We start from the raw sequence: 13,315 nt of genomic DNA on the forward strand, positions 1-13,315 counted from the left end.
AGGACAGACTGCCACAGCTGAGGGGATGGGGAGGGGGGTGGCCTGAAATCCGCCCAGGGGTCTCTGGGGGTGAAATGCCAGATTTTGTCCAACTTCAACTTGGTTATGAAAAACTTTCCCGAAGGAGGCGGGCCCACCTTGGCAAGGATGGAGGTCTTTGGGTAACAGAGCAACTTTATCTGAAGGCCCAGCCTCTGCCCTGGCCCGAGTCCGAGCCTTCGAGATGTGAGTCTCCTCCTCAGGCTCCTGGCACCACCCCGATGCCGTCTGCCACCGGCTGCCCCGCTCACCCTCCGTCTCCCCCCTTATCTCCTGCTGCCAGGGTCGTGCTCCTCGCCCTCAGGAGTTCAGTTCTGGTGACCACACCCCTCAGGGAGCCCTGGGGTTTGGGGTGTTTTTTGTGGCAGCTCCCAAAGAGGCACAGTTGGTTATTTTGGCAGAAAAGTCCTAGGAGGATCCTCCAGAGATCGGGGACTCAGCCGCGTGCGCTGTTTCTAGGCTCCCCTCACACCACCTGCAGACGGCCCGCTTCACTAATTCGATGGCCCACCTGGACCTGGCAGAGAACTAAACTGCTCCTCACCACCACCAGGATTCCCAGGAAGCCTGTGGCTGGACTCGGGCTGGGTGAGGACTTGCTGCTTGGGGGCCTCGTGTCCATCTCTGCTTCTTCCACGTTCCTCCCATCCTCAAGGGCCAGGGCACCTCAGGCTTTTCTGGGGCCTCATCCACATCTCTGCTTTCTCCACTCTGTTCCCATCCTCAAGGGCAGGGTACCTTGGGCTTTCCTGGGGCTTCACCTACATCTCTCCTTTCTCCGCTTTCTTCCCATCATTGAGTTCCAGGGAGACCCCAGGTGGAGCAGTCAGGCCAGCACATCTGTTTGGAATCTGACTCTCTAAACCGAGTTCACAATAAGGACTAAAGTATGGGGTGTGTTGGCCTCAAGCTCTTGCTGCCATGGAACGCTGGGTTCTGTGTCCCCTCTCCAGCTGCAGAAGTCCTCTTGAGGACAACAGGAAAAGAGGAGGCTTTAAGGGGCTCTGTGGACATGATTTTGACCTTGGATTTACATTTTCTTCTCCAGACTGCTTGTGATTCATGACAGATCGTGGCTAGAGATTGGAAAATAATCTTAACTGAGCAGGTGAGGAAGTGAAGCTCCTCACAGGAGAGGGGTCTCCGTGGAACTCTGTGGATGGATGCTGATAAAAGACACCTTACCAATAAGCAGGTGGACACAGGACTGGCTGAGTTGTGGTCTCTCTGTCTGGGATTCATAACTTGTGAGGGATGGGGAGGGGCTGAGATTGTTAAAAATGACCTTTCTCTTCGAAGATCCTTTTTACTTCACTCCCATTAGCCTCCTGGCAGTGCAGTGGCTCCCCCCAAGACAGAGACAGAGAGACAGAGAGACAGAGAAAGAAAGAAACAGAGAGACAGAGATCCAGAGAGAGGAACAGAGACATGGATAGAGAGAGACATACAGAGAGACAGAGATTGAAATAGCAAGAGAGACAGAGACAGTGAGAGAAATTAATGCAGTCCCCACCTTGTCTCTGGCATCCAGGCTCTCTCCGTCCCCAGGAGGCATGGCCAAGACCCATGGACAAGATGCCTTTCGGCCCATTGGCTCCGTTCCCCTCCTCCTCCTGCAGCTGCTGTCTGGCGCCATCCCTGGAAACGGTAGGAGAGCTTCCCTCCCCGTGCTAGGAGGATGCCCCAGTGTAGGGAGGGGAAGCCCAGAGGGGAGCCAGGCCGACACCTTCCCACGTCAGCTCAGGACCCAAGGACCCCAGCCCAGGGGACCATAGCCGTGGGTGGGAGAGGCTGGTCTCCTGGCCCCTGGTCTAACCAGTCCTTTTGGATCTGCCTGTAGGAAGGAAAGCCGATTTTGAGGTCTTGGGGCCCAGTGAGCCTGTTTGGGCCATGGTTGGGGGGAACGTGGACCTGCCGTGCTATCTGTCCCCCAACATCAGCGCCGAGGACATGGAGCTGCGGTGGTACAGGGACCAGCCCTCCCCCGCCGTGCACGTGCGCAGGAAAGGGAAGGACGTGCCGGAAGAGCAGATGGCGCTGTATCAGGGAAGGACCACCTTCCTGAAGGACGGGGTGGCCCAGGGCAGGGCCTCGGTGAGGATACACAACGTCACCACTTTCGATAACGGGATGTTCCACTGCCAGTTCAATGACAGCACCGTGTCTGCGGAGGCCACGCTCTGGCTGACGGTGGCAGGTGAGGGCGGCCGGCAGAGTCCCTGGTCTCCCCGGGAGCTTCTCCCCGAAGTTTCGTCCCAGCTCCAGGTCGTGGCCCATGTTCCTAAGCCTGAGCACTCCCACGACAGGTGCTCCTGGCATCCCGTGTTCCAGGCGCTGTCACAGCCAGGGCTTCCCGGAAAATGTGTCTCTGAACACGCGGCTCTGTTTTCTAACTTCCTTCTCTTCTCTGCCCCATGGAGAAAAGGGGGAGGGAGGGAGGAAGGGAGGAAGAAGAGACAGAGACAGAGACAGAGAGTCAGCAACAGAGAAAGACAGAGACAGAATAAGAGACAGAGACAAACAGAGCAACAGAGAGAGACAGGCAGACAGACAGAGACGCAGAGACAGAAAGATAGACAGACAGTGAGAGGGAAAGTAACACAGGGAGAGAGAGTCTGAGACAGAGAGAGAGAGACAGAGACAAAGAGAGAGATAGAGACAAAGTCAGAGGCAGAGAGACAGAAAGAAGAGTCTGAAGATGGAGATGTCTCCTTGGTGATCCAGAAATTGTGTTTGAAGTCAACAAACCTCTGCTGAATTCCTGCATTTACTAATTTTGTGATACAGGCGAGGTACTTAATCTTTCCGAGTCTTTTCTGATTGGTTCTGCTTTTGTTTTCTTTCTGGGAATAAGTGTAACATATTTGGCATGTAAATATGACACAAGGGAGATAGTTTGTAAAAATTCCCTGATGGCCTATTGGAAATTCTCAGGATTTTAATTTTTCTGATGGAAGCAGTTATGGCTGCAGAGGTTGGGGCATCTCTTCCCGCAGGGCTGGGCTCTGAGCCCAGAATCCAAGTGCAAGTTGACCAGGATGGAGTTGTCCGGGCCCAGTGCACCTCGGCAGGCTGGTACCCGGAGCCCCAGGTGGAGTGGACAGACTTCCAGGGACAGATGCTTCCTTCTGAGACCAATGTCTCGGTCTTGCCGACAACCGGCCTCTGGGCTGTGACATCCAGCCTGACCGTCCCCAACAAGGCTGTGGGCGGCCTGGCCTGTTCCGTCTCTAGCCCCACCTTTCCAGAGAAGAAGGTGTCCAGGCACCACCTGTCTGGTGAGTGTTCAGTTCTGACCTCAAAAGCTCTGAGCACGGGCGCTCGTGTCCCTGGATGCCAGGACATTAGGAGGGAACCCCAAGGCTTGTAGCAAGAGTGGACGAGGAGGCAGGGCCCTGTACACAGCCTGCCCGGGGGTCAGGGGAGATGCACAGCTTCAGGTGCTGATTACTGAGGTGGAGCAGAGCTGGGGTGCAGAGGGAGCCCCCAGCACAGCTGTCCCTTCCAGGGGAAACAGAAACCTTGGCTCCACATACACATTTTTAAAAGTTTTTTTAGTAGGCATTACTTTTTGGAGCAGTTTCAGGTGCAGAGCATAACTGGGGAAAGCAGCAGAGATTTCTCACGTTCACACAGCTGGCCCCTTTATCCACATCCCCACCAGAGAGGTACATTTGTTACAGTTGATGAACCGACGTGGACACATCATCGTCCCGAGTCCGTGGTGCGCTTCAGGGGTCACGCTGGGTATGGTGCCTTCTGTGGGTTTGAACAAACGCACAGTGACCTGGATCCAGCATCACAGTATCAGACAGAGTGGTTTCACTGTCCGGAAAGTCCTCTGTGCTCCACCATTCATCCCTCCCTCCCCCAGCCCCTGACACCACTGGAAGGGTATTGCACGGTCTCCCTGGTTTGCCGTTCCCAGAGCGCCACATGCTTGGAATCGTGCAGTGTGGAGCCATTGCAGACGGGCCTCTTTCATGGAGTCCTGTGCACTTCAGCTTCCTCCGTGTCTTTTCATGGGCTCACAGTTCATTTCTGTACAGCGCTGAAGAATCTTCCACTGTCGGGCTGCAGCACAGTTCACTCTCTTATCCATTCGCCCCCCGAAAGAACCCCTGGTGGCTTCTGAAGGAACCCTTGGTGGCTTCCATGCCCAACTTTGTATAAAATTTTCATTTCTAAATGATTTCAAACTTACAGAAAATTTGCAGGACTAATACACAGAGTCCTGTGCAGACTTTACCCAGATTCACCCAACAGTTAACGTCTTGCCCTTTGTTTGACCATCTCTCTCCACTCGTTTACTCTCTCTCTCCTGCGCATCCACCTACATCCGTCTGTACAAACAGAACACACGGTTTTCTGAACCATTTCAGAGCAGTTTGTAAGCATCGTGCCCCCAACCCGTGAACCCTGCAGCGTTTCCACCCTGAGAACACAGAAGCTCTCTCACTGTCTTCTTCACCCCCTGGAATCCCTGCAGATCCCACCTCCAGATGGTTCCGTTCCACAGCCTGGAAAATAGCTCTGCCTCTGATTCTTGTGGCAGCGGTTCTCGGAGTGGCCACAATCATCTCCCTGTTGTGGAAGCCTCAAAGGGGTAAGAACGGGAAGCTGCTGGAAGAAGAGGGAGCTTGGGGGCAGAGGAGTGGGACCTGCCATTGCCTGGTGGGCAGGGACCCCAACAGCACAGGCCTGCCCCTCCAGACCATGGGTGCTCACGCTGAGCCCTGTGCTGACTTTCCCCATGTGCCCCAAATGCAGTAGGAAGGGAGCGCCCTGTGCAGGCCCAGCCCATGGGTGGCCCAGACCCACAGCCCGAGGAAGCCCCCTCTCTTCGAGGGGCCCTCGGTGATTCCTCCCCGGAGGTTTCACGAAGGCTGGCAGCTCTCCCTCTGGGAATACATAGGGCTGGGCCTGGTCCTGAAAGGCTTGGCGGTGGTCACACGAGGCAGCGAGCCGGGCACGTGAGCCTCTGTTGTTGCCGTCGTCAGGACCGTCAGCAGCACTGACCGTCTCCCTCCCCACTGGTCCAGCCCTGCCTCCTGTGCCATTTCAGGAGCTGGGGACTTACCCCTAGAGGTCAGGCCCAGTTGGAGGAGCAGAGCAGACTGTCCCTTGGCTGGTGTTAGAGCCTCATTATGGCTTTAAGGTGGAGGGGAAGCCTCAGGCCAGGGGGCTGGGCCCACAAACTGCCCTTCCCGGGACAAATGCCCCATTATTGTTTCCCTGAGCACTAAAGGAGGTGCATTTGTTCTTGTTTTACAAGAGACCAGGGGACGAGCTCGGTGAGTCCTGTTCTGACGCAGATTCCCAGAACAGGAGCTTTGGCCCCACTTTATACGCTGAGGCCCACGGCTTCCCATCCTTCTGTTTCAGGGTGGGCTGGAGAGAGGTCGGCCTCCTCGGTGGTGAGGGCCATGCTGGAGAGTTGGGGGTCTCTGCCCCCAGCACACCCCAAGTCCTGCTCCCTAAAGGCAAAGGCAGTCAGAAGTGCAGCCCCAATTCCACAGAGCAGGGATAAAAGGGTGGGAGGCCTGTCCTAGGGACCACACAATCAGAGTTGGTCTCGGGGAAACAGGAAAGGGCAGGAGGGGCCTCCTTCAGTGACATACGTGTCTCGGCTTCTCTCCCTCACACACTGGCTTCTGATGGAGATAGCGTGGGAAGGTCAGAGCTACTCAAGAGGATGGTGAGGGCGGGACGATGAAGGGCCCCAGGGGGCAAGTCTAGACCCTTCCTGGCTTCAGTCTGCATTCCGATGGTCATTCCCATGTGTGTGTGCTCACGAGTGTGCATAAGCGTGTGCATTTTACATGTGCATCCGTGTGCGCATGTAAGTGTGTGCATGTCTAAGTGCATGTGTCCATAAGCATAAGTATGTGGACACGTGTGAGTGTGCATGTGTGTGGTCATCTGTGTGCATGTCCATGTGTTCTAGTCCAAGGAGCAGAAATGCTGAGTTACATGCTGGTGAGAGGCAGCTCCATCCTTGTGAACGTCTGGTCTCAGTGGCCCCAAGACACCTTACCTCCTTCTGTTTTGTTTCCTGAGGCCCTGGGAGAGCCTCTGGCAGTGGATCCTGCATGTGGGAGCTGCCAGGATGGTCAGCTTTTCTGAGAAAGGGCACTGGGGGCACACTGTTACCCTGGAGAGTGGAGAAACCAGTGACTTTGGGCCCTTGGACACGATCTCATAGGCGGGAGGCATGGGGTGCAGGGGGCAGAATCTGTGGATGGAGTGCCCAGGACCTGGAGAGGAGAAACTGGCAGGGCACGAGACAGGGCAAGTGAGAGGACTAAGGGAAGCCGGGGAGCTGGTGCAAACATGGCCACCTGCTGCAGGACCAAGGAGGAGACAGAGAGAACTCATGCATTCATCCCTTCATTCATTCATCACAAACAGTGAGTGATGGCTTAGTGGGCGAGCAACCAGGTATTTATTAGGGAGTGAAATGGCTTCCTCCCATCCTCATGGGGCATCGAATCTATGTGGGGAGGCATGCCATAAACCAATGAAAAATTTTAGCTGAGACTGGAATAGGTCAGGGTAAATATTACAGGAATGATTGGGTGCAATAATGAAGTTGGCCACATGGCATCACCAGGCCCTGCTGGGGCCTCAATTTAACCGTAAACCTAAAATTATTCTTTAACAAATTCTTTTAAGAAAGGAATAAGAATTAAAAACAAGTAAGGGAAAGACCCAGGACAAAGAAGAGAGAGCCAAGCTCTAGTCTTGGAGAACCTCACTGTCCAGAGGTCTGTCTGAGCAGGATGGCTCCTGATGAAGGAGTCAGAACACGTGGGCAGAGCTGGGGAGGGACCAGGAGATGCCTCACCCTGACATCAGAGACAGTGTGTTCACGGGTGGCTGATGGTGTCCATGCAGCTGAGCAGTGGAGTAAGCAGAACACAGAAAATGACCCGGAAAAACCACCACTGGGATGATGAGTGAGGTTCCCCCTGCGGAGAGCTCTGTGTAGAAAATTCCAAAATGACTGATGTTAGGCTGGGCTGAAAACTGGAGAGTGGGAATCAGCTGGAGTGTGGCTGGCTTGGTTTTAGCTGAAGGAAAAGGCAGTAAGCATGTTTGTTCCCTGAAAGGAATGATGCAGTGTGAGGAGAGACCACGCTGCAGGGATGAGGAAGGAGCGAAGACGACATCTCTGCAGGGAGGGCAGCCTGCGGCCGTGGGAGGGATGGGCGCAGGTCCCAGCTGTGGGGAGACGAACAGGAGAGGGCGGAACAGGAGTCCAGCGCAGGATCGCACAGGCTCTGAGCTTGGAGCCTCAGAGGCTCCTCTAGCTTTCGGGTTTCCTGAGGGACGTACTTGAGAATGGTCACTAGAGAAGGATTATAAGGGTTCATAAGCACAGAATCTGCACCAGCAAGAAGAGAAGGGGTATGAAGAGGGTGGGGAGAGGACGCAGGAGGGCTGGTGAGAGGAAGTCAGGTACTCCTGGATGTCGGGGTTGTCCAAGATGCCGATGGGAATACAAAATGGCGCGACCACTTTGGGGAACAGGGTGGCAGCTGATGAGAAGGCAGAACGTTCAGTTACCCCGTGACCCCTGCGACTGTATTCCTGGCGGAGACCCCAGAGGAATGAACGTGTGTCCCCAGAAAGCCCAGGACAAGGATGTCCTTAGCAGCCATTCAGATTTGCTAAAACTGACAACAATCCTGTTGTCTATCCAGTGTTGTGCGTGGGATCAACAACAGAGTGCCATGTAGCAATTTGGAAAAGAACAGACTGACCAGGAAGGGCGTGATTGGTGATTGGGGCAGCTGGCGAGATCTGAATACGGTCTGGAGGCTGTGATGTAGTTATTGACAGTGTGTGTCAATGCTGATTTTCTGGTTTTCATCCTTTCACTGTCATTATGCAGGATGGTGTCATAAGCATATTCTTATGCCATTTTGCTTCTTTTTGTGAGTCTATTTTTTAATGTGAATAATTTTTTTAAAGGATGAGAGGATGTGGAAGAGAAGGAAACAGGAGTCTGAGTTTGACTGTAATGGAGATGCCACGTGGGTGCCTCCATCCTCAGGCTCAGACTCTACAGGAAGGGCTGGGTGGGCAGAGCAGGGAGAATTCAGGAAGATGGAGTGAGAATTTTTGGGGAAACAAAGAAACAGTCTTTGGTAGAAGGTGAGAGGGTGCAGGGTGCCACTCCAGGAAGGAGGTGAAGGGACATTTGGGGGAACGTGGGGGTTTTCACAGTAGGAGAGTGTGGTCCTCTCCAGTGCAGGAAATGTGAGTGTCTGGGACATCCAGGGGGAGACTCAAGCATGTGGGGCTTCAGGTCAACGAGGGCGGGCACTGGCTCTGGTCCTGGGGCCCCGAACATTCCCATGGTTGCAAAGGCAGCTTCCAGAAGAGAGGAGCCCCAGCCTGGCCCCAAACACCCTCCCAGCCTCTCATTAGGGAGCCCAGTGTAGACGGACCCTCCACCCAGGTCGCAGGCTGGGGGCCTGAGAGCTCCCAGAGGGACACCGGGCAGGGAGCACAGGCAGGAGTGAAGTAGGCTGCTGTGGAAGATGTTGGTCTCAGCTTTCAGGGCTATGAGATCCCTCTCAGGTTTTCCAGACGGGACTCCCCAGTGGTTGACACCCCAGCTGTTCTACAGCACCTGCATCAGTGCCCCTGTGGTACCATCTCATGTCTTCCCAGATCTTCCTGCCAGCTGTGTCTGTCTGTCTCTGTCTCTGTCTCTGTCTCTCTCTTTCTCTTTGTTTCTCTCACTGTCTCTCTATTTTACCCTCTGTCTGTTTATCTTTCTGCCTCTTCATCTCTCTCTGTGTCTCTCAGTCTCTCTCGTCTCTCTGTCCCACTCTCTCTCTGCCTTTATCTCTGTTTTCCTCTCTCTCTGTCTCTCCTTCTCTTTCCCTATCTGTCTCTGTCTTTCTCTGCATCTCTCTCTCTGTGTCTCTCTCTCCCTCTGTCTCTCTTTCTCTTTTCTCTGTTTCTCTCTCTCTGTGTCTCTCCGCCACATGCACAAGGAACCAGAACACTGGGCGCTGAGCAGACCTCACATTGCACCGGCTGTGTCTCTTTCTCCCCTGGGAGCCGGCCCCTGGCTCCAGCTGGAGTCGCCTCAGCTGCTTTGGGGGTGGTCTGTCTGCGTGTGGTCCTGGGTAGAAAACAGGGATACAGGGATTTGCAGGGCTCCTGTGCCTCCACCTCCCCAGAGATGTGGAGGAGAGGCCCTGGGGTCCCCTCCATGCAAGAGTGTGGGTTGGGTGCCAGAAGCCCCAAAGCTGACCCTCTTCTCTTCCCACAGTTATCACACCCTTGTACCCGGACACTGCAAGCTCGAAACTCTTTCTGTTTATGGATGGGAAGAGTGTGATTCAGCTGACCTTCAGCCGTAAGCTGCCCAACGACCTTGGCAGATTTGTCTCAGACACCTGTGTGCTGGACTGGGAGCCGTTCCCCTCTGGGCGGCATTCCTGGGAGGTGGAGGTCGGGCTCAGGAAGGTCTGGATCCTGGGCATGTGTGTGGAGAGTTTAGATCAGAAGGCAAGGGTCCCCAAGTCGCCCCAGCATGGGATCTGGGCTGTGGAATTGTACAAGAAGGAGCACCGGGCCCGCACCTGTCCGAGGGTTCGCCTCCACCCTCCGCAGCCCCTGCACCGGGTGCGCTTTCTATTGCACTGTGACGCCGACACTATCACCTTCTACAGCGTGGGTGACAGACGCCTCATCTGCACGTTCTCTGTACCCTCTTGCTTCGTCTCCCTGCAGCCATTCTTCTGCCTGTGGACACGCGACCCCAGCCCCCTGACCATGTACTGAGGACATTGACCCCAGGGGCCTCAGACCCTCCCCAGGGCCAGGGACAAGAGACGGACTGGGACCTTCCTCCGATGAGGCCCACCTTCTCCCCAGCCCAGTCCAGTTCAGATCTTTGGGAGATGTATCTAATCTCTTAAATCAGAGTGGGGCCCCTCACAAGCGTGCAACTTTGTGAATTATTCTGTTTCAGCTTTATTTCTCTGAAAAATGATGACAATATGTTGTAGGCTGAATTGTGTTCCCTCCTATTCATATATTGGAGCCTCAATCCCCAGAACCTCAGAAAGGGAGTGTATGTGGAGATGGGGCATTTAAGGAGGTGGTGAAGTTAAAGTGAGGTCACTGGTGTAGGCCCTGATCCCACACGACGGTGTCCTTACAAGAAGAGGAGAGGAGGACACGGACACACACAGAGGGATGACCATGTGAGGATGTGAAGAAGACAGCCATCTCCACACCCAGGAGAGGCCTCAGGAGGGAGCAGCCCTGCCCTCACCTGGGCCTCTGACTTCCAGCCTCCAGACTGGGAGACAATGAACGCTGTGGATTGAGCCCCAGTCTGTGATTTTTCTTACGCAGCCCAAGCTGACGGAGCCTCCATGTTATTATACACCACTGGGTGACTCTGGGAAACGTGCTTGGGGCATTTGTAAAACATTGACCCCAGAGCCAGGCACGTGCTAGTAGCTCAATAAAACCCAGCCTTCCACCTCCTCCCCTCCTCTTCCTCATCCCCCCTCCCCCTCCAACACCTCCTCCCCCTCCATCTCCTCACAACCCCCAGATGTCTGGTCGACCTTGGGTCCCTCTCTCTCCCTCCCTCACCCTGGAGGGTTGGCCCAGGGCCAGGTGGAGGCCAAGCCACAGACTCCAGACCTCCCAGGCTGCCCTTGGTGTCGGTCAGGGTCCAGGTGGGTGAAGACCACAGGGGCAGTGTGACAGGGAGAACAGACTAGACCTTAAGTGCCGGGAATGCAAGAGCTCAGAGGACAAGGAGGGAACTCTGAGGGATGGCAGCCTCGTGCTGTCAGAGCCACTTCCACCCTGTGTCTGGGGGCAGAGGGAAGCTGGGAGGAGTCCAGGAGCTGGGACGTTGCTCAGGGACCCAGTGTGGCTGGTTTCTTGGGTGCTAAGAGAACGCAAATGGGGGTCTGGGGCTGGGAGCCTGGTGGCCCTGAGAGGGACAGGATGGGGACTGTCCCATCCTACGTGCTCCCCCTTGCTTCCCGTTGCCAGACCTAATGGGGAGCAGCCGATGTGAGCTTTGTTGGGTCGGGGCCCCTACCCCACAGCAGAGCACAGGGGGCCTGTGGTGGTGCCTGGGGCTGCCCCAACAGAGCACCAGCACTGGGGGCTTAAGACCCAGGACCTGTTCTCTCACAGTTCTGGAGACCAGGCGCCCACAATCAAAGGGTCGGCGGTGTTGGTCCTTCTGGAAGCCTGAGGGAGAGTCTGCTCTACACCTCTACCAGCTCCTGGTGCTCCGGGCACTCCTGGGCTTGTGGCCGCATCACCCCAGTCTCTGCCTCCATTGTCACACGACCGTCTCCTGAGTCTCTGGGTCTCATACGTCCGTCTCTTTTCTGTGATAAGGACACCTGCCATTGGATTCAGGGCCCGTCCTCCTCCAGGGTCATCTCGCCTCCAGACCCTTACCTGAACTGCAGCTGCCAAGACCCCATTTCCAAAGAAGGGCCCATCACAGGTAGCGGGGGTGAGGACTTGGACTCATCTTTTTGGGGTCTCGTTCAGCCCGCCGCAGGGGGTGTGGAGTTGAGATAGAAGGGCTTGACGGAGGAACATGGGAAACGAGGACCCCAGGAATCTACGACTGCTTCACAGAGTCCAGTTCCTCACACGAAGCCGGGATGAAGGTTATAATAGCGTCCCAGCACCTAGGGTTCCAGGAGTTCAGAGCTGGGAGCACCACAGTGGTCAGTGGATGGAGTGGCCAGGAAAGCAGTGGAAAGGCCTCTTCTTTGTTAATTAAGGTCACATTGACCTGTAATAAGACCTGCCAGGTTTCACAGCACAGTTCGAGGAACTCTGGAGATTGTGTACAATGGGGTAACCACACCTCCACCAGGAGAGGGACTGCCTCCACGCCGGCCTCCCCGAGTCTGTTCCATTTGGTCCCTCCTCCCCACCCCGCCCAGGCGCGCTCTGCAGTGTTTCCTGTTCTAGAACGTCAAATACATGGAATCACTCGCACGTGCTCTTTGCTGGTGACTTTCCACTGGACATTACACTGACATCATAAGCATCGCTCGTCCCCTCATCGCTGACGGGTCTTCGACGCGCACCTCCTCTGCTCCCCGGCTCGGATTCGGGTCGCTTCCAGCTGCTGGCTGTTCCGAGTGAGGCCCACGAATGCTCGCGCACGGTGCTCGTGCAGACGTGTGCGTTCCTTCCTCCTGGATAAACCCCTAGGAGTGAGGGGCACGTTATGCTGAACCCCCTGAGGAACTGCCACCGGGTCCCCAGAGTGGCTGCACCATGTTGCGTTCGCGCCAGCGGGTTGGAGGGTTCCAGGTGCTCCGCACCCTCGCCCGCAGGGGTGATGCCGCGGCCCCAGCATCTTCCTCCACTTTCGCGGTTGCAGCGCGTGTGCGGGCGCTGCGCGTGCTGTGGTTCGTATCCCTCGGCTGACGGGGACGGGCATCCTTCCGTCGGCTCGCGGCGTCCTCTCTCTCCTCCCGCGACTGCCGGCTCCAATCCTTTGCCCATTTCTTCTATGGGGCTGTTGTCTTATATGGAATTGCAGGGGTTCCTCGTGCGCTCAGGGCCGTTCCGTATTTACGCTTGTGAGCCCTCTGTTGAATCTATGTGGCTTCACTTCTGCTTTTCTTTTTAATTTCAGCTTTATTGAGGAATAATTTACAAATGTAATCGCGAGCTCTTTAACGTGCACACTATGGTATTCTGCCCCATGTGTACAATAGTGGTTCCTATTCTTAACTACATATTGACAAGGGCATGATCCATTTTTTTCATTTTTTCCTTTATGATTTGTGCTTTTGGTGTCCCGTTTAAAAATCCTATATTGGATTTATTAGCCGTATGTTTTCATTTAATTTTTTTAAAATACTCTAAGTTCAAAAAGAAATAAGTTAGGGGTCCGCCCAGTGGCATAGTGGTTAAGTTCGCATTCTCTGCTTCAGAGGCTGGGGTTTGGTGGTTTCCCCAATTGCTGACTGGTGCACCGTTTGTCAAGCAACGCTGGGGCAGACGTCCCACATATAAAGTAGAGGAAGATGGGGACGGATGTTAGCTCAGGGCCAGTCTTCCTCAGCAAAAAGGAGGAAGATTGGTGGCAGATGTTAGCTCAGGGCTAATCTTCCTCAAAAAATAAAAATAAATAAATAAGTAGATACATTTTTACCTGTAGCCTTTGGTTTGCTATTTTTGACATATTCTTTGGTGTCCTGGAAGTTACTGTGTGGACAGTCATTCTCTACTCACTTTTTTG

At 54.8% G+C, this 13,315-nt stretch overlaps 1 protein-coding gene across 1 annotated transcript; it reads left to right on the top strand.

The window, feature by feature from the left end:
* The first annotated feature begins 373 nt into the window (after positions 1 to 373).
* Positions 374 to 10,560, top strand: LOC123288794 (putative butyrophilin-like protein 10). Its single transcript, XM_070518193.1, has 7 exons — positions 374 to 627; positions 1,088 to 1,147; positions 1,571 to 1,686; positions 1,880 to 2,236; positions 3,036 to 3,317; positions 4,529 to 4,645; positions 9,332 to 10,560. The coding sequence occupies exons 3-7, from the start codon at positions 1,593 to 1,595 to the stop codon at positions 9,844 to 9,846; spliced, it is 1,365 nt and encodes a 454-aa protein (XP_070374294.1). The 5' UTR covers positions 374 to 627; positions 1,088 to 1,147; positions 1,571 to 1,592; the 3' UTR covers positions 9,847 to 10,560.
* Positions 10,561 to 13,315: the final 2,755 nt, after the last annotated feature.

This window comes from Equus asinus, chromosome 9, assembly GCF_041296235.1.
Source record: "Equus asinus isolate D_3611 breed Donkey chromosome 9, EquAss-T2T_v2, whole genome shotgun sequence".
Taxonomy (NCBI): Eukaryota; Metazoa; Chordata; class Mammalia; order Perissodactyla; family Equidae; genus Equus; species Equus asinus.